General features: G+C 39.5%; 1 protein-coding gene across 4 annotated transcripts in view; it reads right to left on the bottom strand.

Moving 5' to 3' along the window:
- Positions 1-8,658: 8,658 nt before the first annotated feature.
- TAPT1 (transmembrane anterior posterior transformation 1) overlaps positions 8,659-25,487 on the bottom strand; it is a 106,444-nt gene continuing 89,615 nt past the window's right edge. For all 4 annotated transcript variants that reach the window (XM_050947721.1, XM_050947722.1, XM_050947723.1 and 1 more), the window contains 3 exons: positions 22,555-22,631; positions 14,481-14,641; positions 8,659-11,419 (listed from right to left, as the gene is read on the bottom strand). In XM_050947721.1, coding sequence (XP_050803678.1) covers positions 11,190-11,419; positions 14,481-14,641; positions 22,555-22,631 — 468 coding nt within the window. In that variant the 3' untranslated portion in view covers positions 8,659-11,189. The remainder of the gene's footprint in view (positions 11,420-14,480; positions 14,642-22,554; positions 22,632-25,487) is intronic.

Raw genomic sequence — 25,487 nt, 5'->3', positions numbered from 1 at the left:
GAGCGGCACTCCCATAGTGGGGTGTGATGGGTCACCTGTGTAGAGGCAGTTGGCTGTCTGCAGATTTTGGGACATTCCCTAGCTAATGGGACCTAACCCCGTACCCATTCCACCAGGGAAAGGAAGTAAAACCTACCTCCTCACTGAACAGTGATGAGAAAACTCCTTTACTAGAACTGCATGGAGTTTCCTAGACCCTGCATGGGCTTTTCCTATGTATTTTATGGCACTAATTTTAGATCTTCTTGTGGCGTGAGGGGAAAAAGGCAAACAAAAAGATGCTGACTAGTTCAGAGGGGATGACTATATTAGGACCAGTTTCTCCTTTCCAGATTATGTATTGCACACACTCCTGCTATCCTCAGCTCTTCAAATCAGAATCAGAGGGTATCTTTCCTAAAGCAAAGTTGGTAAAGAATCAGTGTCATGCACTGCAATACTGCTGTCCAATACTCTTATGCAGGCATTTAGTAACATACTGGGCTGAGTTTGTTGCTGTAAGCAGGGGCGGCTCCAGGCCCCAGCACGCCAAGCATGGGCTTGGGGCGGCATGCCGTGGGGGGCACTCTGCTGGTTGCCGGGAGGGTGGCAGGCAGGCAGGCTGCCTTCGGCGGCTTGCCTGCGAAGGGTCTGCTGGTCCCGCTGCTCCGGTGGACCTCCCGTAGGCGTGCCTGCGGAGGGTCTGCTGGTCCCCCGGCTTCAGTGGAGCTGCGAGACCAGCGGACCCTCCGCAGGCACGCCCGCGGGAGGTCCACCGGAGCCGCGACCGGCAGAGCTCCCCCCGCAGCATGCCCCCATGCTTGGGGCAGTGAAACGTCTAGAGCCGCCCCTGGCTGTAAGCATAACTCCATTGACTTCAATGGACAGACAATATAGCCCATTGTTTAAAACGAGACAAGTGACACAATATCTAGTCCATATGCATGTGCCTAGAATGAAAAAACAAAACTGGTTTCCTATTACATATTGCTTCCACTAGATTAAACAATACAGCCTCTCTCTGTCTCTCTCTCTCTTGAAATGTGTGTCTTTAATCAGGCTACACGTATTGCCATGTTCGGTGTATGAAATTGTACATTTGCATGGACTCATTTTCATATCAGTGATTTTCTTTTCTGGAGCTGTCAGGCTCAGTTTATTTTTGTCTATAAATCAAACTTTTTGGTGGTGATAATTATATTAGTATTACTGTCCTGGGCATAATTAAATCCTTATTGTATCCTAAGAGCTAGATAAATGGCCCAGTTTTTGCAGGTTCCAGACTGCTTAAGGAAGCACTCTATTCCCTGAAATTTACTTGTGGTTTTATACATGATGAAATTACACTATACAATATTTGAGAGATTGGGGAAGACATTATAATAACGTACGTAGAGCCTAGATATGAGATAAAACATTTTTCACATGCCTTTCAGGCCTCCTCTTAGCTGATCCAGCAATGAAACCGTACTGACTATTCGACAGTCCAAAAAAAATTCAGGGCGACAGGTTACCAGAAACAGAGCAAATGTCTTTATGGCAAAACCAAGCTAGAACAGTAAGGTTTTGAGGAGGAAAAACTCTTTAACACACATAAATCAGTATTAGTAACTTGCCAGCAATTTTCTGGATTGCCTCATGCAGTTTTGTTCCTGCGTGAAAATCCTCCTTTACAAACAAGATGTGTAAAGGAATGCTCATTTTGTTATCGTCAGAAGACCCAGAGAATATGGCCTGGATGAGGAGGATATTAGTCATGGAAAAACTCACATATCAAATGACAGCAAGAAGGAGACAGACTTGAAACCTTACTCCCTTTCTTAGAATATTTGAATGAGTCAACACCAATACCTAGAGTTAAAAAGATGGCATAGTGGCTACTTCTACAAGTGGCACATGTGCCATCCAAGTACTGTACTGTTCAAAACGAGACCACCACAGAGCGCATATTACTTTAAGTGACCAGTCCCTATTTCCCTCTATTGGAAGTGTGGCATTTTTTCTCCTTCATGCTGGAAGTTGTGAGTTGGTTGATTTGGTTTGACTAGTAAAGGTTCAGTTCATCTGCTGTGTTTAAAAATATTGGAAGGAAGAAACAAAACGCTCATTGATTACAGGGAAAGGGCATTGGAACTGTAATAGGTGTTTATGACCATTAGTTTGTCAGAACAATGAATAAATACAATCAATGGAATAAATACAATAAAAAGGCACAGAGCAAACGCTCAAGCTCATGTTGCACACACAACCGTTTCCAACAGCAGACCCACCATTCCCCAGAGCAATCAGTTGCATGTAGGGAATAAGAATGGGACTACTAGACTCAGTTATGCACATGCTTAAGTGCTTTGCTGGACCAGGGCCAGACACAGGCAGGTGCAGCTGGACATAGATACCTACTGTACAAAATTGTCTATAAGAAATACTCCATGGTTTCAGTCTTTGCTCTAGGGAAAAGCTGGGCCAATGTGAAAATCCAAAGCTTCATCTATTTAAGAATTTTCTGTCACCTCCCATGTGCAGCCCAGGCAGTAGATCCAAACGCAACCCTGCTATAGGCGGGCACAACAGATTTGCAGTAGCAGACACATGACAGACAAGCACAGAATGTCATGTTAGTTCTGCCACTGCTATGCGGCTTAAGCTGTGTTGCCAACACAAATTCTCCCTCGTGAAACATTCTGTTGAATCTGGAGCCTAAGGACAGCTCAGAAGATGGTTGTTGGATCAGCCTAGTTGTAGTTGTCAGGTCCTTTGTTTACGTTTTCAGCATCAGCTACTAATACAAGATTAGGTTCCAGTGCAAGACTCATTGTCTCATTACAGCTGCTGATTTGGGGTGTTCAGAAGATGTTAACTAATCTGGATGTGAGGTCCCACTGCTTAGAGGTGAGAAAATCTGTTTTGTACTGGTCAGCTCTCATGCCTGGTAACCAGCTATAACAAACTGCCTGGTCTGATTTTTGCATATATGAGTTTACAGATGCAGTAAGCAGTTTGGGATAGAAGAGCAGTATGAAGTTCCTAATATTTCCCTCTCCCCACTGAGCTGAAGTTCCCACTTCTGGGGATGAGCAAGCTGTTCAGTAACATGACCTAACTGCAGCTATGATAGAGTTCTGTGTTGTGCTGAGCCACCTCAACTCCTGTTCAAGGTCCGTGAGCATGGGTGGAATCAGCATGTCACAGGATCCAGTCATTACGCTCACAGCCTGCTTCAGTGGGGCCAGGTGTAATCTGAGGGCAGGAAGTTCACCATCACCCTGACTGGATGGAATAAACTTTGAGCACTTGCAGGGAGGACTCTTTTCAAACTGGTACTTTAGCTCCTACCACAGGAGAGCCAATGGCTGTAGAAGAGCAGAACTGGGGCAGGATTAGGGCTTGAGCTGTATGAAGTTGCGTAGTGTCGGTCTTCCCTGAGCAATAAAACCACTCCATTTTAAAAAGAAACACTTTGTTTAGTAACTTCCTTTGATCCAAGATACACATTCCCATCCAGGTCCTGCCACATGATCCCAGCACAGCTGGTCTGAGGTATTTGGAAAATAACTTGTTTGTTGTATAAAAATGTGCTGATCATAGCATATGCAGATTTAAGGCTTGTGATTAATATTGAATAAGCTATTACTACGAAGTATATTTGCCTATACAAACATACAAGAGGATTAATTTTCTATTTCATAATATTTGCTTGGTGCTTTACATCATCATCTCTAACAGAATTCACCATCTAAGGAGTCAATCCTGCAGACTAAGTTTCTGTGTCTGCATGGAAACCTGCCTATGCAGGATAGCTTGCAGGACTGGGGCCTAAGATGCATCTTCAACATCCTCTGGTGCTCAGTATCTCATAGGTTTAGGTGAACAGACCACCACAGATAAAACTACCCATGGTGATCAGGTTTGCAGAGCCCTGCATATTATTTAACAGTGCTTTTCCTTGTCTGGAGAGGAATACAATGAACCAGGGGTGGAATCCTTGACTTATTAGGTGTGTCTACACTGCATTTTAAAACCCCACAACAGCTGGTCTCAGAGCCCAAGTCTACAGACTCCGGCTCATGCTACAGCCCTAAAAACTGCTGCATTGAAATTTGGCTCTGAAGACAGGGGAGGGAGGTGTGAAATGAAAGACCAAATAACTTGGTAATTGATTTTCACATCGTTACAAAAATGAAAATTGGCCCAATATTGCAATTGGCCCACCTCCTACCATTTTTAGATTTACCTTTAGATCCATCACTATATCTGGAACAAATTTAACGATCTTCAGTTTCCACTTACATATTCAAACAGCTCAGTTTTAGATCCTCTCTGGTTGCAGGTTCTGTTTGCGATGGGGAGAAAACAACGTGCTACCAAGAAACAAAGAATTAACAAGCTCTAATTTACAAGATGGATAAATTTGTTGCTATGCTAGAGATAAGAGACAAATGGAAAAGAACTCTTTAGCTTCATTAGGAAATCTCTACACGATTCATCTGTGACAAACAGCTTAACTTCACCTTCCCCTGAATCATGTTCATGTGACGCCTCCTAATATGCAGAGGTACCTTTTAGGTTTCATAACTATGAGAGATGCTCCAGCTGCATAAGTTAATAAGTCAGTTAAGGCCCTTCTAGTGAAAATAAATTTCAGATGGCTGCTTAGAAATCATATAAGGTAATTTGTTTCTTGAAGTCAATAGAATGAACACAGTCGAGCCCTCTAATATGCAAACAGTAGCTATTTAAAAGGACATTATCAGAAGGAAAGATCCCCCCATTGAAGATCTCGGAAAAAGTCAGTTCCAATACAAAGCCAGGATTTCATCAGCTGATTAAGTGTGCTTGAAACTAGCTTGCTCACTTAAATTAGAGTGTGTCCTGATTTGTAAGGCAGAAATGTGTCACTCTTTTGCACTCAATTTTAGTAACATTCAGGTGGCAGAACAATTTCAGTTGTATAACTTTTAGATAGGACATGAGCAGTTATGAATAATGTCTATTTGTTTCATGTGTGTTCCCCTCCCACCAAAAATAAAAATTCAAATTTCCTATTTATAAGACTGGACAGCTGTGAATTAGCATTTCAAGTTTGCCATAATAAAGTGAATACTTACTTCATTAAGATGGGATTTACTGGCATGACAAAAAACAAGCTGCTTTACTAAAACTGTAATGAAAAAATATATAGATATTTACAGTAAAGGAAACTTAACAAAATCAAACCACTAAAGAGGAGAAATTTACACAATACATAAGCCCTAAATTATGACTGACAAATAAACAAACAGAACACTCATGATTATAAAACCCACTTTGCCTTGAGGGGAAATTCTGTTTGGTCTGGTGAATGTTTGAAAGGCTGCATAACATTTCATAGCTTAATAAAACATTCCTATGGAAAAAGTTTGGTAGTTAAAGACCAACAAAATGGATCTTGTGTGCACACTATCAGTTTTCCATGTGTGCTTTTAAAATTCATTTGGCAATTCATTTTAGCTTAAAGACAGCTGGGGCAATCTGGTTTCAATTCTTTTTGGGATACATAGATTCCACATGTCCATTTATTCATTCATTCCTCAATAATCTGAAATAAAACAAGACAGGATGACTGAAATTTGCAAGCAAAGAGAATGAAATCCACATAAATGTAAATAAATGGGATGCACAATACATAGCTGGTCCTGGCTGGTGTTTGCAACTGTGCTTCCCCTGACTTCAGCAAATCACTTCTGGGGTTATACAGAGGAAAGATAGTAGAATGTAACTAGACTAAGGTTACAAAAGATGTAGTGCTCTTTTCTTCAAGGTGCAGACTAAATGTTCAAAGAATCAATGTTAAGTGTGCAGCCAGGAAACTAACAATTTAAGAGAGCCTGGTGCAATGGGAACTTTACATCCCAATTTGGTGCCTATAATACCAGATATTCAAACTGTCCAACAAAAAGTTTGTGCGCTCACAATTGCCCTCTGATCAACAACCCTTTCTCAAACACACCTTTGTATTACTCGGATGCAGCAAAACACTGAAGCATGTTTGTAACTCAGTGAGTAGTCCCACTGAAGTCATTGACTTCTCACATGCTTAAATCATGCATGATTTACTGCTTTGCTGGACTGAAGCCCAGGTAAGCATCTTCTAATAGCTCCTTTCACTGTCATTGGCTCCAGTTAACTTTGTCATTCACACTGTAGCCTTTTGTAACACCCCTTCCCCACAAAAGTCTGCTTTTACTATTGCTGAAGCCAAACTATTACCTTTTAATTTCTCTCTCAAAATCCAGAGGTATTAGTTTGTAAAACATTAGCTAAAAAGTTAAACCTCTAACATTTTACTTATTTCTAATAAAATACATAAAAAGGGGCTACCTGTTAAAACATCTTTCCTCTTTTTCCTAGGGCAGTTGAAAATGAGACCCATTTAAAGGTGCCAGCCTAATTAAAATTTGAATTCACATCTAAAGATATCATTTAGCTAAATAAAAACTTGCTATCGGATCAGCCCTGGGTAAGGTATATTTATAATTTGAGTATACTGTTTTACAAGTTCTTGCTCATTTCTGATCTTTATTTTTGCTATATATTCTCTCAATTACTATTTTTACATGGTTATCTACTTCTTCGTTCATTTCTCTTCGTAATAAAAGCTTCATGGGAACTAAGGAGCGCTTTTTAATACATCAGATTTGCACATACTGATTGATTATGTTAAATAATATCTGACAAATGTGCTCCTGCATGAATAAAGAAATGGCCATAACATGACATCCATTTCTGGTAATTACACATTTACATATCTGCTGAAACTGTTGAACTGTATGCAAGTTAGGAAGGAGATATAGGAGCCTCATTTTATGAACTTACCTGTGGCCCTACATAGTTTCCTGCCCATTGCTTGAGTTCTATGAAGTTCCTTGAGTGGAAAGTGACTACATCTTAGAAATGCACAAACAGCATTTTGACCTCCCCCCCTACAAATCTAGGCAGGTGAGAGATTTAAATATAAGGCACCTGTGAGCGCTTTGTAATCATTTTGTAAATATTTTATAAATATCATTGTATTTAAATAATGTCTTATTTATTCCTTCTCACAAGTCATGCAATGGCAGATGCTACATTGTGCCAGGTAACAGGCTACCTCCGGTAGACCGCTTGGCACAGAACAAATTACAAGAACACAACTTGTGGCAAAATGGAGCAGGCTGATCGTTCAGTAGTAACATAAGCCCACACTGTGCTGTGGTTCAGAACTCGATTAAAGACCATCCAGGGAAAATATCTGCTAGTTAGCTATAAGTTATTTATAAAGACTTGTCACTTCTCCCTCCCCAACCGCATATCTACCCAGTAAAACTGGTTAGCCAACTACAATCTAGAGCACATTTGACTTTCCCCTGCTTGTCTAAGTCCATCCATCAGAAACACGCTCCTCCTCACCAACTCTAGGAAAAGCACCAGGAGCAGACAGACTAGGAAGAGAAAGGATGAAGAGGGGACAAAGCAGAGAGGAAAAAAATAGCGAACGAGAAACTGTAGCAGCTACAGTGTCATGTGGGCTTGCAGAGCCTGAGCCACACATCCACACTGCTATTTTTAGCATGCAGCTCGAGTCCCACTAGTGCACGTTTGTCTACCAGGCTGGGAGGCAGGCTCTCAGCTGCAATGCAGACAGGCTTATCTACCTGGAGACACTCAGGAAAATTAATGTGAAATAATGAAAAATTTGAATTAAAATCAGATTAGTTAAACTGCATTAAATCCCAGTGTAGACACACATTCAGAATTAAAGTGACCTTAAAATCAAGTGAGGGCCACAGACCACACACTGCAACTTTAACTGCCCCCTTTTCATCCTTCTGCAATGCTACTTTACCACATTATATATTCCCCAACACTAATCAAGTTTGGTGCAGTAGTCTATCATGTTTGGAGAGGGTAATCTAATAAGGGATTGAGTAGAAGGGCAGTTAGAGGGGTGATGGAACGCTGGCAGTTCTAGGGAGCTCTGAAATTTGCAGGATATGGTCTGTAGTGTACAGCAGTAGTGATATGACCCTGCAGGTGAAGGAATAGAGGATCTGGATAGATAGGCATTAATATTAACTTCATTTCTTTGCTTTTGTGGGGAGATTTGTCAGGTATATTGTGCGTAGCAACCTTAAGTGCTTTGCAACCTCAAGTGCTTTGTTTATTAGTTTTGTAAGTTTTTTTAATGCTTGAAAGGGAGTGGGAAAGCCAAACCTGTGTGGTGGCAGAAATGCAGCAATCCTGTTGTAGGCTAAAATCTGACATAAATGGGTAATTACTGAAAGCGAGTTGGTGACCTACTCCAGTCAATCAGGTTTGGATTGTCTATTTCCCATCAATCAGATTTGCATTTGCACCAGTTCTAGTTAGTACACCTCTGGAAAAAGTTTTATGTGGACAGACAGTGTTCAGTACAAACTAGGATGACAAGGAAAAATGTCAGTGAGTGCCCTATTTCAAAGACTTCCTATTAAAACATTCTGAAGAGAAACCAAGTACGTATGGTTTGTATGAAGTACACAAATAATCCAGATATCATACAAACTAACAAACTGCATGATATTTTAGAGGAAAAAAGGAATGTGCATCCCATTTTAAGCCCCATTAGAACACAACCTTAACTATGTAGTTGCTACAAGTCACCTGCAAAGTGTGTTCACAGAATAAATGGAAATACAGTATATTTAATAGGTTGCATTTTAAATAGTCACATATTTACAAATCACATTTCTATAGGAAGTTTTTTTAAAAAAAATCTGCTATTACTGCAACTAACTTTTCTATCACGAAGAGTTGGGCTTTTTTTTTTTTTTTTTTTAAACTTTTGCATTTGACAATACTTTGTATAGTCAGTTCCCCTTGTTTGTGTAGGTCTTTCTTACACTATGGGAAGAAAGACACTAAGAATAGGAACACAGGCTGTAAAACCACAAAAATTAACAGGATGATACAGGGGCGATTGAAACAAAAATACCCTACTTTAAAAAAAAATGGACTGGATTTCAATTTGATTCTGTCTCTAAACAATTAGCATTCAGATTAACAGTAGGCTGACATTAGTACCTCCTGTGGGTTTGACATAGTGATGAACACACAAGAACAAAACCAGTATTAAAACCAGGTCTAAAGTAGGCTGCTTTTCCTGTGCTTGCAAAAAATAAGTTCTTCACTGTGAAACCAGAATATGCAGAAGTCACACTGCAGTATTCAAAATTGACAACTGTTGCAAAGAAATCCAGTCCATTCTTTTCCTTTTTTAAAACAAAGATTACGAAATTGAATTTTATTGAGTTTCACACAAGATGCACTTATAAAATTGGTACAGAATGTCATTTAACAGATGAAAATCATTCTAAGCTTCCTTTGCCAACTGCTAAATAACTGAAAAATTCACAGATGATCTGAATTGAATTTGAATGTGTAAATTTCTCAATGAGCATAAAATACACCCAAAATAGAAGCATTTTAGACTCTCCTCTCCCCCTCACCCCCAACTATTTCAATTGATTCTGGACACTACTGCAACTGCTGTTGGTGGAGGAGGAGAAGGGGCAGCAAGAGGCTCCTTTTAGAGCAGATGATGTTGACTTGTATGGTAAAGCCATTTTTCATGACAACTTCACATTCTGATCTGTTTCATAACATTATTTCTGTACATTTCTCTGTTCTGTCATATTAATACAACTTTGCAGATTTTAGGAATTAGCATGTATTCTTCCACATTTCATATTCATAAATCAAACATTAAACTTTGGCTTTTCAACTCCAATGGATTACAAATTAGTTAATAAAAGAAATCCTGTGGTTTGTTCATCACTGAAATAACCTGTATCATATCAAAAAAACAAAAAAATCCCAAGGGAAATAACTTAGCAGACATCAACTTAAATCTTTTGAAAGGTTTTTGAAAATAGAGGTTAATGTTACATTTTAACAGCAAATGTAGGATTCATCACTGGATGAAAGATTGTCTTTTGATTCAGTTCTCTAGCCTAGTTATTGAGCTGAAATGCAGTTCATTCTTGAGGGATTCAACATGCCTTTCATCAATTCCCCCAACCTTGCCACACACACCAGAAATTAAGATGCATTACACTTCATAAAACCAAGCGTTTCATAATATAGCTATTCATATCTACTTAAGTTTGCTTAAAATCCATCAATTAAAATGGACACTTCTGATTTTCTGTATAACTATTCTATGGGCAATTTTTCCAGCTAAGTTAATATACAGATGCCATTTTTATCAACTTGTTTAAACCAAAATGTAGTGAGTAATTATTTCTTCCATTGCATTGGAAATATCTGGATTTAATGCAACACTGGTGTTGCTGGCTGCAGTTCACTCTACCTTTCTCAATATAAAGAAGTGTCACTTTGTAACAAATGCTTCCCATTGCAAAAAAACAAGCCACAGCTTTTTTTAAAAAAAGCCTTTCATATAGAATTTATAAATGCATATAGTTTGCCTTGCAGAACACATTGTAGTTGAACAGAATAATGATGAAGCTGAGTTTGCCCAGTTACGCGGAACCTTCACTGTATTTCTTTGTATGTGTGATCCATTTCCCTCGCTGGTTTAGATTTTAGATAAAATACTATGCAGTGGGTCTTTCATTTAAGATACTGTAGTATTTTATTCTGATCAGTTCTGATACATCTTCAAAGATTTTTCTGGTGACAAGAATAATTACCTTGACTTACTGTTTAATCTACCAGTGCTTTTTTATGTATTCGCTGATAAGTACAAGTTTTGAAATCTGCAGCTGTTTATGAAAACAACATGAGACTGGAAAGATGAGCTTCCTATTAAAGTTGTCACATATTCCCAGGTATATCCATGTACTGGAGAGACCTTGATGAAAAATGATATGTTCTGGAAGCATGGTTTCAAAAAGCAGAACAGGATTTTGATTTTTTCAGTCTATTTCCAAGGCAGCGATACTGTAGCTCTGCCAAATAGACAAGAGACTCTCACAATCCATTATATTTTCCAAAGAGCCAAGTTAAAGATTTCTGTTACTTGATCTGACCAGCTACCAAGCCTAGTTACTTGTAAAAATTAATATTTGTTTGCCATTAATAATTTAAGTTTTTAAATAAATATTTAAGTGCCTTTTTTTTGGCAACTGTCCATTCTGGTAGCATTTGCTGTCCCAATAGCTCAGTATCCTAAGCACATCTATTCAGAAAACTTAGTCAATTCTGTTTCCACAAATAGTAAACCTGTCTATCTCCAACAAATCTTTCTTTGAAGATCTGTGTTTTAATTCTGAATTGTCTTGGCTTATATCTTTATCTTCTCCATCAGGAGTCGTCAGGAATTGATCAGAGTTGCTTGTCACAAGTAAAGATGGAGGATTTTCCTTCTGATGCACAGGCTGATTGGTAACTGATGCAGAGAAACTTTCGTCTGTGGGAATTCCTGTTGGAAGAGCAGAAAAATCAGAATTTTTAACTTGTGTTAATTGTGTAAGCACATCAATGAATTTGAAATTGACAGATCTGTCCATCATCAAAGCTGCACTGAGGGTTTAGAAAGTTAGCCATGTGAACAGTAAAAGTAGTACAAAATAAATGAACCAGTTTTGAAAACCAGATACTTCTGAATATCTGTCAAACCACTTCACTTTTTGTTACCACTACCATTAGGATCCTAGAACGCTTACTAATGCAACAGAATATTGTGTATGAATTTCCAGTAACGTTGTGATACAAATCCAGCAAAATAAAGAAGTCCAGGAAAGTCAGGAATATACCATATGTCATCCAATATTAAGGAACAACGGAATGCAATAAAACAAGCAGATAAAGGTCATGATCATTGTGGCATGTTACAGAAAGCCATATGGTATGTTTCTGGTTTACTTGCCTGTTTTTGATGGTTTGTGTAATAAGTTTGTTTTCTCTATCCATCCCATCTGAAGCCAGTTGAAATTATCCCAATCAACAGTAGTAACAGATCTGATTTCAGAGAAAGAATCTACCTATGTTACTAGTGACAGGATTGTATCCCTAAGTATCTGCATATGAAAGCTGGATGCCCTAAGTTTTATCCCATGGAGAAGGTTCAGATACGGTAAAATATTTTTATAGCATTGGATCCCCAAATAACTCTTTGAACCCCCTGATTTGTTAGGATTCCTTCTTTTTGTTTCCTTAGAACTGAACATTGGGTTTATTAATACAATTTTAAAAAACACATTTCTATGCTGTATTAAAATATAATTTTTGAAACAGTTGAAAATGCATGATTTTCCCCATCGCAAAGGGGAAGAGTGACAAGTTATTTTTTTTCTCCTCTTAGAAACAAGATAACTAACATATTTTAAGGGATTTTTTGAAAAACATCTGGCTTGGTTTGAGAAGCTGTTGTAAGACCCAGCCAAGAGAACATTTTCTGACAAAAGTAATAAACATCAAAATAGGGGTTTGCAACAGAAATATTGCAGCAATGTGTAAAACCATATAATTACTAGTTCCAGATAACTACTTTATAAAGTATCATATCACCTCTTCCAGTCATTTGTATATTTTTTAGGAAAATAACCAATCTCTGGAGTAATTTAATAAAGTCCTATGTAAGTAAAACATACTGCATCAACCAGGAAAGATCAATCATAACAAGGTTCACTGTAGAGCTTCGATATGTAGGTAGGTATCTTCCCATTGCACAATTTCCAGAGGAAATCACTGTTCAATTTAAAAACGATTACCAGTCTAATTAGTGAGCTTATTCTTCAAGAGTAGTTTCAAACTTTACCCAGGGTAACTGCAACTGTATACATTCCTATGAGAAAGGTGCAAACTCTCAGGAAAATAAACTACCCTTACACTATAGGCTGAAGGAAAGTAGGTTAGATGAATTCATTGACACTGGTGATTATATTGCTAGCAATAGATGCTGTGCTGTTCAAGCCCATAACTGGGACATAGGGATTAATCAATAATGCAGAATTCTGCAATAATAATGAATAGACAGGAGTGAAGGCAAACTAGAAAAATTCTTACATATGATCTGGTTTACAAGGAAACAATTGTTGTTAAGAGTCACTGTATTTATAAAATGAAGTGATGGCATTGAAAAATTAAGCTTCTTCCACCTTTGAGGATTTTATAGAAGCTGAGAATTTTTTTTAAGTGACGGTCACAGAAATATATAGGTCTCTGCTTCTTATAAAATTCTGTCATTTGAGGCATAAGCTCTCTGGTGGACTGACCTGGTAAGCTTACTGCTGCTTCAGCTAAAAATAGTCTTCAGGATGTATTTACTGGGAACTGTTGGTAAGTTTTAATGGTCAACCCTTAAAACATGAATTATTGTCCCACATCCAAATGAAGTATTAACATATTTTATAATTTAAGAAAAAATTAGTACTGTAATACTGAAACATTTTCTAGTGAAAGCTTAGAAAAAGCATCCAGCTCTACTGTACATAAGTTTTTTCACCATATAACTAAAAACACCCATGTTATGGATTTAAGCCATTGTAAAATGAATGTATGCACTACGTTCAGCTCAAGGTGATTTGACACAGCTGAGATACAGGGTTTTATAACTGAAATGCTGACAGACTCAACTCTCGTATTGCTGGCAAGACACTATGATGTCTAATAAACACCTTAAATTTCATGCTGTTCAAGTCTTTGGCTAACAGAGTAGAACACAACAAAGCCTCACTGTTAAATTCTAAGAGGCTTCCACTGGATTCTTCCCAGAGATGATATACAATCCAACTTTGTTGATCAGAACAGTGAAGGTTTCTGTTTTCCCCCATATTATGTCAAAGAGAGATATAAAAAGAATATACCATTACATTTATTTATTAACAACAGGTTTTTTTAAATACTGATGTTAAAGGTGCTATATATAAACTGCAGAAGACTAAGAAGACCACCTTATATACTACAAAACAAAAAACATGGAGGCAAATCTCAGACCAAGAGAATTAACGTTAATCTCACTTAGAGAATGAAAAGCTGCCTGAAATCTTCCTATCTTCATCACAATTTTAAGTAATTGTATCTGCTGCATGTCATATTTTGCCTGCATTTCTGTAAGAATTCAATGAAACATTCCTTATGAAACGTCAGTATTGTCAGAGCTCAAGCCAAATGTGAAATATCAGCATTTACAAGAAGGTGCTCCTCTAAATGGTCACGGACATGCACACAAAGTCAGTACTAGCTCTCATTTTGCTTCCCTACCTCCTTTCCCATACCCTGGTGGAATTTTATTGTAGTGGAGAAAATTAACATCTGTGAAGGATGAAGCACTGAATAATGGAAAATAATTATTTTGTTTACAGAACTGTGCTCCAGCTGCTAGGTGTATGCTCACAGTCCTAACATGTGAATCAAAGCATAGTTATCTTGTGGTAAAGGTACTGTTGAACAGCAGAGAGGGTAACAGCTGACTGAATATTAAATTAAATCTGGAAACCGTTTCCTTTTCACTGATCATCAGAACAAGCAGTTAAACTTACCTTGAGGAGATTTAAATTTGCTTTGGGGTTTGCTGAGTGGTTTGCCTGGGGTGCTAGTAGGGGGAGGATCGAACAACTTCTCTTCCATTTTTGCCTCCTTTACATATTGGCATGATTTGCCCAACAACACAATGCTGTTAAGTACTTTTAGTGAAATTAACCTGAAACATAAGAGTACATTTACATATTTGCATTAGTGGATGTTCATATAAAAACAGTTTCATGTATGGTTTCTGCTGTTCGGAAGGGATTTAATTTGTTAGCTAATCCTTCCAACTGTAAGGCTCTTTCTCATGGCCAATAGACACACACTCCCCTACCTCCACCCCGCCCCAAAAGCGGCACACTAATTTGGTTTCAGGTTCAATGTTTTAACGTAAAGAGTTTCATAGGGTAAAAATTTCAAATGTTGCCAGAAGTCATTTGGATTCTAATATCAGTATTTTAGTTACTTAATATCAATGTTTACTTCATGGAGCAGCTATGGGAATTTCAATAAATTTTCAATACATTCAGTATTTAAACATCTACTTTGAAAAGCATATAAAAATAACAGCAAGTCTGTGATAGCTTTGAAGCATCTCTAATAATAATAATAATAATAATGCACTCTATGTGGAGCTCTCAAACTTTGAACAACCAATGGCCACATAAAGAGTTCAAAGACTACACCTAATTTCCATAAAATAGCCAAATTGCAGTAGCCCTCAGCTTTAATACTGAGGTGTGTGGTCCACAGAGTCTACCAGTCTCATCATGCAATATTCCACTTCTATCTGAGTAGCCAGGATGGGAGTAACATGACCCAGTAGATAGTGGACACCTAAATTCTTTTCCTGCCTCTGATTTGTTATGTGAACTTTGGCACGCCACTTTAGTTCTACCTCAGTTTTCCCATCTGTAAAATGGGAAAGAGGTTTTTTACCTTTGAAAAGTGCTTTGAGATTTACAGATGAAAAGCACTTTATAAAAGCTAATTACTACTTTGATTGACAGAACAAAAAAGGGGGAGGGATAGCTCAGTGGTTTGAGCATTGGCCTGCTAAACCCAGGGTTGTGCGTTCAATCCTTGAGGGAGCCACTAAGGGATCTGGGGCAAAAATCAGTATTTGGTCCTGCTAGTGAAGGCAGGGGGTTGGACTCGATGACCTTTCAAGGTCCTTTCTAGTTGATAGGTATATCTCCAATTATTAATTATCATCACCACCACATGCTAGGATCGTACATATTTTTAGACTATGTCTCCATATTGAAGATGAAGGCAGCTGTGATTTAGAGCTTTGATTTACAGGAAAGTTTGATGGTTCTATGCTATTCTGGGCTCAGAATTTGGGTCTCCTGAACTTGTTTCTCAGTCAAGGAGCTGCAAGAGTACCTTTTATTTCTCTCAGTAGATAATCCTGCAGCAGTTGTGATAGAGTTTGGATGGAGCCCTATATCCTTGCTGAACATTAGGATAGTAAATAGGTAGAGAAGAATGTGGAAACCCACTGATTATGGAAATCTTAACAGACATTGTGATGATAATCTAAATTCAGAAAATTTGCTGGAAAAAGTGAATATTTTCAAATTAAAAGCCTTAGAGCACGTCTAAATTTGTGCATTATAAAAAAGACCAAAGTATACTTCAGTAGCAACTCAACTATCACACATTGCATTAACACAAATGTCAAAGAGAAAAAAAAATTAGCATACAAGATTTCTCTCTCAAAAGTATTTTTATGTAATACATTTTCCTATAAAAGTAAGTCTGTTAGAGGGATAAGAGGATATGCAGAGAAGACAATCTTCAGTATTTAAAAAGGAATCTCTCACTTCGGTATCCAAGCAACCACAAACTAGACAAAATTAGATTCCCCCAGGTCTGTAACTGTGGTTCTATAAGGTCCCTTCTATTAGGGTAAGAGAAAAGTGTGATGTGTCATGGTGGGCATCTGCTACAGACCACCAGACGGGGAGGATAAGGTAGACGAGGCTTTTTTTGGACAACTAACAGAAGTTTGCAGATCACAGGCCCTGGTTCTCATAGGGGACTTCAAGCACCCTGACATCTGCTGGGAGAGCAATACAGAAGTGCATAGACAATGCAGAAAGTTTTTGGAGCGTGTTGGGGACAACTTCCTGGTGCAAGTGCTGGACAAACTAACTAGGGACTGTGCTCCTCTACTGCTCGCAAACAGGGAAGAACTGGTAGGGGAAGTAGAAGTGAGTGGCAACCTGCGCAGCAGTGACCATGAGATGGCAGAGTTCAGGATCCTGCCAGAAGGAAGGAAGGAAGGAGAGCTGCAGAATACAGACCTTGGACTTTAGACTTTGACTCCTTCAGGGCACTGATAGGCAGGATCCCCAGGGAAGCTAATATGAGGGGGAAGGGAGTCCAGGAGAGCTGGCTGTATTTTAAAGAAGTCTTATTGAGGGCACAGGAACAAATCATCCCAATGTGCAGAAAGAAAAGCAAATATGGCAGGTGACCAGCTTGGCTTCACGGAGAAATCTTCGGTGAGCTTAAACACAAAAAAGAAGCATACAAGAAGTGGAAACTTGGACAGATGACGCGGGAGGAGTATAAAAATATTGCTCGAGCATGCAAGGGTGTAATCAGGAAGGCCAAAACACAATTGGAGTTGCAGCTAGCAAGGGATGTGAAGGGCAACAAGAAGGGTTTCTAGAAGTATGTTAGCACAAGATGGTCAGGGAAAAGTGTGTGACCCTTATTGAATGGGGGAGGCAACCTAGTGACAGATTATGTGAAAAAAGCTGAAGTACTCTATTTTTTTTTTGCCTAGGTCTTCACAGACAAAGTCAGCTCCCAGACTGCTGCACTGGGCAGCACAGTATGGGGAGGTGGTGAGCAGCCCTCATTGGTGAAAGAACAGATTAAGGACCATTTAGAAAAGCTAGACATGCACAAGTCCATTGGTCTGGATCTAATGCATCCAAGTGTGCTGAGGGAGCTGGCTGATGTGATTGCAGAGCCACTGGCCATTATCTTTGAAAACTCGTGGCGATCGCGGGAGGTCCCAGACGACTGGAGAAAGGCAAATATTGTGCTACATCGTTGGGCTCAACAGATAATGATCGATGGCTTGATGTCTAGTTGGCAGCCGGTATCAAGCCGAGTGCCCCAGGGGTTGGTTTTGGGGCTGCTTTTGTCCAACATCATCTTTAATGAGCTGGATGATGGGATGGATTGCACTCTCAGCAAGTTTGCGGATGACACTGAGCTGGAGGGAGAGATGGGTACACTGGAGAGTAGGGATAGGGTCCAGAGTGATCTAGACAAATTGATGGATTGGGCCAAAAGAAATCTGATAAGGTTCAAAGGACAAGTATAGAGTCCTGCACTTAGGACGGAAGAATCCCATGTGTTGCTACAGGCTGGGGACCGACTGGCTAAGCGGCAGTTCTGCAGAAAAGGACCTGGGGATTACAGTGGATGAGAAGCTGCATATGAGTTAACAGTGTGCCCTTGTTCCATATTGGGCTGCATTAGTAGCAGCATTGCCAGTAGATGGAGGGAAGTGATTATTCCCTTCTATTCGGCACTGGTGAGGCCACATCTGGAGTACTGCGTCCAGCTTTGGGCCCCTCACTACAGAAAGCATGTGGACAAATTGGAGTGTGTCCAGCGGAGGGCAAAGACAAGGATTAGGGGGCTGGGACACATGACTTATGAGGAGAAGCTGGGGTTATTTAGTCTGCAGAAGAGAAGAATGAGGGGGGATTTGATAGCAGCCTTCAACTACCTGAAAAGGGGGTGGGAGGGAGCTAGGCTGTTCTCAGTGGTAGCAGATGACAGAACAAGAAGCAATGGTCTCAAGTTGCAGTGGGGGAGGTCTAGGTTGGATATTAGGAAAAATTATTTCACTAGGAGGGTGGTGAAGCACTGAAATGGGTTACTTGGGGAGGTGGTGGAATCTCCATCCTTAGAGGTTTTTAAGGCCTGGCTTGACAAAGCCCTGGCTGGGATGATTTAGTTGGGGATTGCTCCTGCTTTGAGCAGGGGGTTGGACTAGATGACCTTCTGAGGTCTCTCTGGCCCTAATCTTCTATGATAACAGTTTTTCTTTCTACAAAGACATGTCCCTTGCTTCCTTTCCCCACACTGCCTTTCCAAAAAGGCCTTCAAGAGTTTTTTCCAAAACAAGATACTTTCACAGATATGTACTAATTATTTCAAAAAAATGAAGGGGTTCATGGCCTAATCCAATTCAGTGACAGTTGGACCAGGATGTTGCCAGGTTACAACTCACCTATCTGATGTATTAATACCAGATTTTCATCATGGATTACATAAGAACTTCCAAATTTTTTACTGTCACAGAGTTTTGAGTTTCTAACTACTGGGAGGGCAGAAGTGGGTCAGATTAGTTTATAATTTATAAATTTATAGTTTATAATCATAAAATTAAATCAAAATGCAAATTACAAATATTGGGTAAGACTTAATATTTTTGATTACATTTAATAATGTAACTTAATAAAGAACTATTGTTGCACCCCATCAAAACAATTTCCTTCTTATTTTAGCCTACAACTTTTGTGATAAAATCTTAAAGCTTTATCTAGGCAGTGTTTCTCATATCTGTATTATACCTAATTCTGTCTCTCACATTGCAGATAATTCTACTTATGTAGATTATAATTACAGACACTGAAAGCAGTGTGCAGAACTTCGAATTACTCAGAGGATTTAGGAGATGTACTAATTCTAAACCTGAGATCACAGCAAAAGAATAAGGTCCATTCTCACAGTATGACAAAATCTAATCTAATAAACTAAATCCAAAGAAGAAAGAGGTCACAGCTGTCTTTATTCATGAATACTTAACACATCTCTATAGACTCTGTCTCCTGTCATTTTGAAGGTCAATGTCCCATTGTCCAATTTGGAACAGAATTGGTGAGTTGGAGTCAGGTGTTTTATTGGTGTAATTTTTTTTATTTACAAAATGTGCACAGGCCCTGTTTCCTTGAATTGAGGTGGTAACAAACAACACACAGACAACTCCCTTCCTGCAGAAACCTCAGACCAGGCACTTCTGCCCTGGACCCAGGATTCCTGCACTTTGTTTCTCTCTAAGGCCATACCCAAGTCTTACTGCTCAACACAGAGGGTATGTCTTTGAGTATGTCTACTGAGCAAAGAAAAACCCATGTCTGGCCTGTGTCAGCTGACTTGGGCTCTCAATCTGTGGGGCTGTTTCATTGCTGTGTAGACCTCTGAGCTTGGGCTGAAGCCCGAGCTCTGGGACCCTCCCACCTTGCAGGGTCATAGAGCCCGGGCTCCAGCCTGAGTCCAGATGTCTACACAGCAATGAAACAGCTCCGCAGCCAGAGCCCTGATGGCCCTAATTGGCTGGTACAGGCCAGCTATGGGTTGCTGTGTAGAAAGACCCTTTGTGACCCTGAGAGCCCTTCAACGTCAATTGGCTGAGGGGTCTCACCCCATACTGTAACTTACATGAGGCCTGACACACACACTGCATCAACATACTGTTGTCATAATATATATCTAAAAAGTGTCACACAAATTATATATAAACGGGTATCAGAGGAGTAGCCGTGTTAGTCTGGATCTGCAAAAGCAGCAAAGAGTCCTGTGGCACCTTACAGACCAACAGACATCTTGGAGCATGAGCTTTCGTGGGTGCATGCATCTGACGAAGTGGGTATTCACCCACGAAAGCTCATGCTCCAATACATTTGTTAGTCTATAAGATGCCACAGGACTCTTTGCTGCATATATAAACTGGTGACACGCAGGTCCTGGAAATCACTGTATGATGTATTATGGGTTGGGTACGAAGTTGTAGATGTGTGTTGTAAATGTGTTCTTAATACGGGTGTTGGAAAACAGAGCATAAAACTCAGTCTGCCCTAGACAAAGGAATATGTATTAGCCAGTCTGATTGGCTTGGTTACCAGCAGAAGACAATGGAAGTACATTTACATATAAGATAAATGAAGCCATCAAGCTAAATGAGCAGGGGAGAAGAGCATTTAACAATCATGCTGAGGGACAAAATCTGCACCCCAGGAAACCTTCCTGGCTCTTGAGATAGAGACAATGGAGTTTGAGTAATATAAGGGGAGAAAAAAGATTTTTTTAGTTATCCATCACTGAGGGGACAACAGGGTACAGCACCTATGAAAGCTGGATCCTCTTGGCCTGAAAGACAAGAGCTGCTGGAAACTTTATATAGTGAGAAACTGCTTGGGCAAAAATTGTAACTTGCTAAAATTAAGTTTTAGTCACTAGAAAGCATGTTTGGTCTAGTTACAAACAAAACAAATCTATTATTCTTGCCGAGTGCCACTAAAAACTCAGTACTCTAACTTTTTCTTATTTTGTTTCAAAACTCTCTCAATGCTGGTATATTAAAGTGAAGTGAGAGTCTTCAGCTGAACCAACTGGCAGAGTCCTGAAGAGTTTGCTGGCCTGACACACAGCTGAGCAACAGCAAAACTCATTTACTGAGGCTAAAGGATTACACAGTGGCTCAGAATTCTGGGTGTCCTGAGCAGGATGTCAGTCTTCTCTGCAGTTAACTTGGTTTTGCCTAGCCTGGGTGTGAGCAGACACATTGAAAAGCCACACTCAAGTCACAATGTCCTCACTGGTGCTACGCTCACCACTGAGAGTTGCTAGGATTTCAGTGGACGTATCCCATAGTTTTGTGATGCACTAAGCTGAGACGTTAACTGTTGGAGAATTTATAGAAGGCACTGAAGGACTATCAGCATTCAAAGGATTTATCCTGCATCCTCACTGCAAAGTGGGCTGGTAACTAGCCCATCTGAAAGAAGCACCCAGACTTTAGTCTATACCACCGGATAGGCCAACTAGCTGAGGCTGAAAGCACCACTCATCTTGGGCCAGAGGATTTTATATGTGGATGTAAGAATCTGAGTAAGAATCTGGGTTAATGTTATAGTGAAAACATGTCCAGATATTCTTCTCAACTTGACCAGTCCCTGAGTTTTATATCTGGGAAACCTCTAGCCCAAGAAAAGACATCGACTTTCCAAAGCGCAGAGGGGGAGGGGGACGGGGCGTTGGGAGGTGTGGGGTCGACCCCTCCGCCTCACTTCCCCCTCCCAGGCCCCATCCCTTCACTTCGCCCAAGGCTCCAACACTGCCCCGCCTTTTTCCACCCAGTTCCGCCCCCTCCCCTGAATGCGTAAGTGTGGCACAGAAAAACTACAGATATCCACCTCCAGTTGGATTTAGATTAAATGTATGAGAGGATCTATTTTTTTCTAAGGGCAGCACTTGTGTGCTCAAGATCAGGGTGACTACCATCTGCTCCATTCCATCCAAATTTGATATGGTCCCCGAGCTCCTGGCCAACTGCCAAAGTTACCCCCAGCTGAGAAAAGTTTTTATGCCTCTGGTTTAAGCAGACAGCATTATTAATTACTGTACAAGTTTCTGTGAGGTCGTATAATAAGCTAATCACTATATTAAATAGCTAGGATTACATATAATCTCAGGAAATGTAAAATAACCCAAGTTTAATTCAAATAAGAAATATATAAAACACTCCTTATACCCTTTTTGACCCAGACCTGAAGGATAATACAAGTATTATCCCTTCCATACTCACCCACTTTAAAAAAAAACACCCAGATAACACTACAATCACTCTTTGCACCCACCTTCTCCTCCCTTTTAAACTCTGGTCTCATTTTGTTGACCATAATCATAACTTCTCACTAACTGAAAAGAAAGGCTCTGAAACCGATGCAAATGTTTATCTGCAAATTGCTCAGTGGTGGATACTCAGAGTGCATGGCTGTTATTTTCATTCTCCCATGCCTCAGTCAAAGCGTGTACTTCTGCAAAGAGTGTGAGCTCCATACAGGTAATCTCAGCTTCTGCTGCTAGATCCAACTATGACTGTTCTGCAATGCATTTTATGTAAATTTCACACCTATTAGGCTCCATGGAGAAGAGATTGTATTATGATTGTACCTTGAAACATCAACAGAGCAAAATTATTTCTTACAATATTTTAGTTAAAAAACAGTAAATACTGTTCAATAATTGCTTCTTTTGTGTTCCACTTACCCACAATAGAAGAGCACAACACAGGCATAAGCCAAGACTCCTTGTACTTTTATTGAGCTTGTTACGACTCTGATGAGCTGTTTTAAAAATAAAAGTTCAACAGTTCAGGCACATAGATTAATAATTAATAGAATAAAGAGTGAAGTTTGACAAAAATGAGAACATTCATATTAAGGACAATTAACTTTGTAATGTTCTGTGTTCCTCTTGATATTGCTAATTATTCAAGAATTATCTGAATAAATATTACACGACTATCTGCTATTGCTTGACTATGCAATAGAGTTGTAATTAGAGTAGGGCTGTCCATTAACTGCAATTAACTCATGCAATTGACTCAAAAAATTAACTGTGATTAATGGCAGTTTTAATCGCACTGTTAAACAAGCAAATACCAATTGAAATTTATTAAATATTGCTGGATGTCTGTCTACATTTTCATATATATTGTATTCTATGTTGTAACTGAAATCAAAGTGTATTTTATTTTTTATTACAAATATTTGCAATGTAAAAATGAAACAAAAGAAACTATTTTTCAATTCACCTCATACAAGTACTGTAGTGCAATCTTTGTAGCGAAAGCGCAACTTAGAAATGTGATTTTTTTGTTACATAACTGCACTCAAAAACAAAACAGTGTGATTAATTGCCTGACAGCCCTAAATTCTAGTTATAACTCTACAGTCTGTTGCTATATAAATGATTTATATCAAGTTCAGCATTATGACTTCTTTGCAGAATCAAGAAAGAAATGATGGGCTGGAAGAGGATACCAGTTATTGACAGAACTATCTGAGGAAACTACCCAATATGTCTGTGTGGAAATCACATTAAAGATATTGATATAGTGAACCAGGATTGTAATGTATCACTCTGCACTAAAGAAAACCTCAGAATGAACTCTTTTGTGCACTCAGCATGGTATGGAATCTATCTGCTTGCAAAGTTTGAACACCAAGAAATCACAAGTTCGTTTTCAGTGCAGCAGTTATAAGGCCCCAATTCAGGAAAACAGTTAAGCTTGTGCTTAAATCCATCCTTGTTAAGGACTGCATTTCAGCACATGCTGAACTTTAGACACGTACTTAAGTCCCATCTTGAATATGGATGCGTTCCATAATTGAAGTCTAAGCAGGCAACTGTAATTTTGACCGCAGTAGATGTTGGTCACTGCTGAGCTTAACTAGACAAAGTTATCAGTAACACTTTTGCTCGATCCTTGTGGGACAGTATTGCAACAAAAGAACTGAAAATGTTACATCACTAATCACTCTACCAGTAACATTATGGGACTTTGCTGGCAGAGTTGGTGCTTCTGTCCAATGCCATTATGACTACAGGCTCATCTACACAGACAAATTGACCAGAACAATGATTGCAGAATATGGTTGTCATAAACAGATAGTCAAGGGTTAATGTCTCTTTTACCCTGTAAAGGGTTAAGAAGCTCAGTAAACGTGGCTGACACCTGACCATTGCACCAATAGGGGAACAAGATACTTTCAAATCTTGGTGGAGGGAAGTCTTTGTTTGTGCTCTTTGTTTTGGGTGTTGTTCGCTCTTGGGACTAAGAGGGATAGCCAGGCAAGGCGGATTAGTCTTATGTTTGTTTTCTCAACTTGTGAATGTTGCTTTTTGCTGGAAGGATTTTTACCTCTGTTTGCTGTAACTTTGAATCTAAGGCTTGGGGGGGGTCCCTCTGGTCTATATGAATCTGAGTACCCTGTAAAGCATTTTTCCATCCTGATTTTACAGAGATAATTTTTACCTTTTCTTTCTTTAATTAAAAGCTCTCTTTTTAAGAATCTGATTGATTTTCCTTGTTTTAAGATCCAAGGGGATTGGGTCTGAACTCACCAGGGATTGGTGGGGGGGAAAGGAGAAGGAATGGTTAATTCCTCCTTGTTTTAAGATCCGAGGAGTTTAAATCTGTGTTCACCAGGGAATTGGTGAAGCCTCCCAAGGCAACCCAGGGAGGGGAAAGTCTGGAGTGGGGGGGGGGGGGAGGGACAGGGAGTGCGCCAGACACTAAATTTCTGGGTGGTGGCAGTGTCACCAGATCTAAGCTAGTAATTAAGCTTAGAAGTGTTCATGCAGGTCCCCACTTTTGTACTCTAAAGTTCAAAGTGGGGAAAGAAACTTTGACAATGGTATTCCAGAACAGTTCCCTTTGTAGTTCAGAATAAAAGTCACTTTATTTCAGAATAATGTACGTGCTCAGAAATCACAAAATGTACTAATTATTCCATAATAAAGTGACTAATTCTGGAATAGCATGCCGACATAGGGGGAAGAGTGGGAGAGGGAACACAGGGAGCTAATCCAGAACAGTTTATACCACAATAGTTATTCTGATCACCTACCCTGTGCAGACAAGCCCTAAGCCACTGAACATACCAGTGCAAGGAAGGGTATGATAAGAAAACACTGAAGGTGTTTTATAAAAATGTTCCTACCAAGAGCCTTAAAAACCTGCACAACTGTCAGCTTCCTGGCAGCCAGCTGCTTTTGCTATTCTGACTGAAAAATCAAGATACTTGCCAAAAGGAATAAATGTTCAATCAGTATGGCGGTAGCCTGTTCCAATATAATGGTCCAAGTCATTATAAATTCCATGGTAGTAATCTGCATTTTTAACTCTCTATGCTAGGAGGATAAACACTAACACATACATCAAGTCATGACTCTGTATCAAGTGGTATAGCTTTCCTTATGGTGAGTGCTAAATGAGATGTGTAGAGCCATTTAGATGTGTTAAAATATAAAGAAAAGCTCATTTCAGTCACACAATTTTTTCAACAAAATGAGCTGTGCAGCCTATTAACAACTATACATACATCAAACCTCTCCTCAGAAGTAACAGTCAAGCCCTCTAACCCTTAGCTCACTTCCTTCCCACATAACAGGGGGTGGGGTGGGAAGGAAGGGTG

This window comes from Gopherus flavomarginatus, chromosome 3 (assembly GCF_025201925.1).
Source record: "Gopherus flavomarginatus isolate rGopFla2 chromosome 3, rGopFla2.mat.asm, whole genome shotgun sequence".
Taxonomy (NCBI): Eukaryota; Metazoa; Chordata; order Testudines; family Testudinidae; genus Gopherus; species Gopherus flavomarginatus.
The sequence above is the reverse complement of the archived record's forward strand: the minus strand, read 5'-3'. Positions and strand labels throughout refer to the sequence as shown.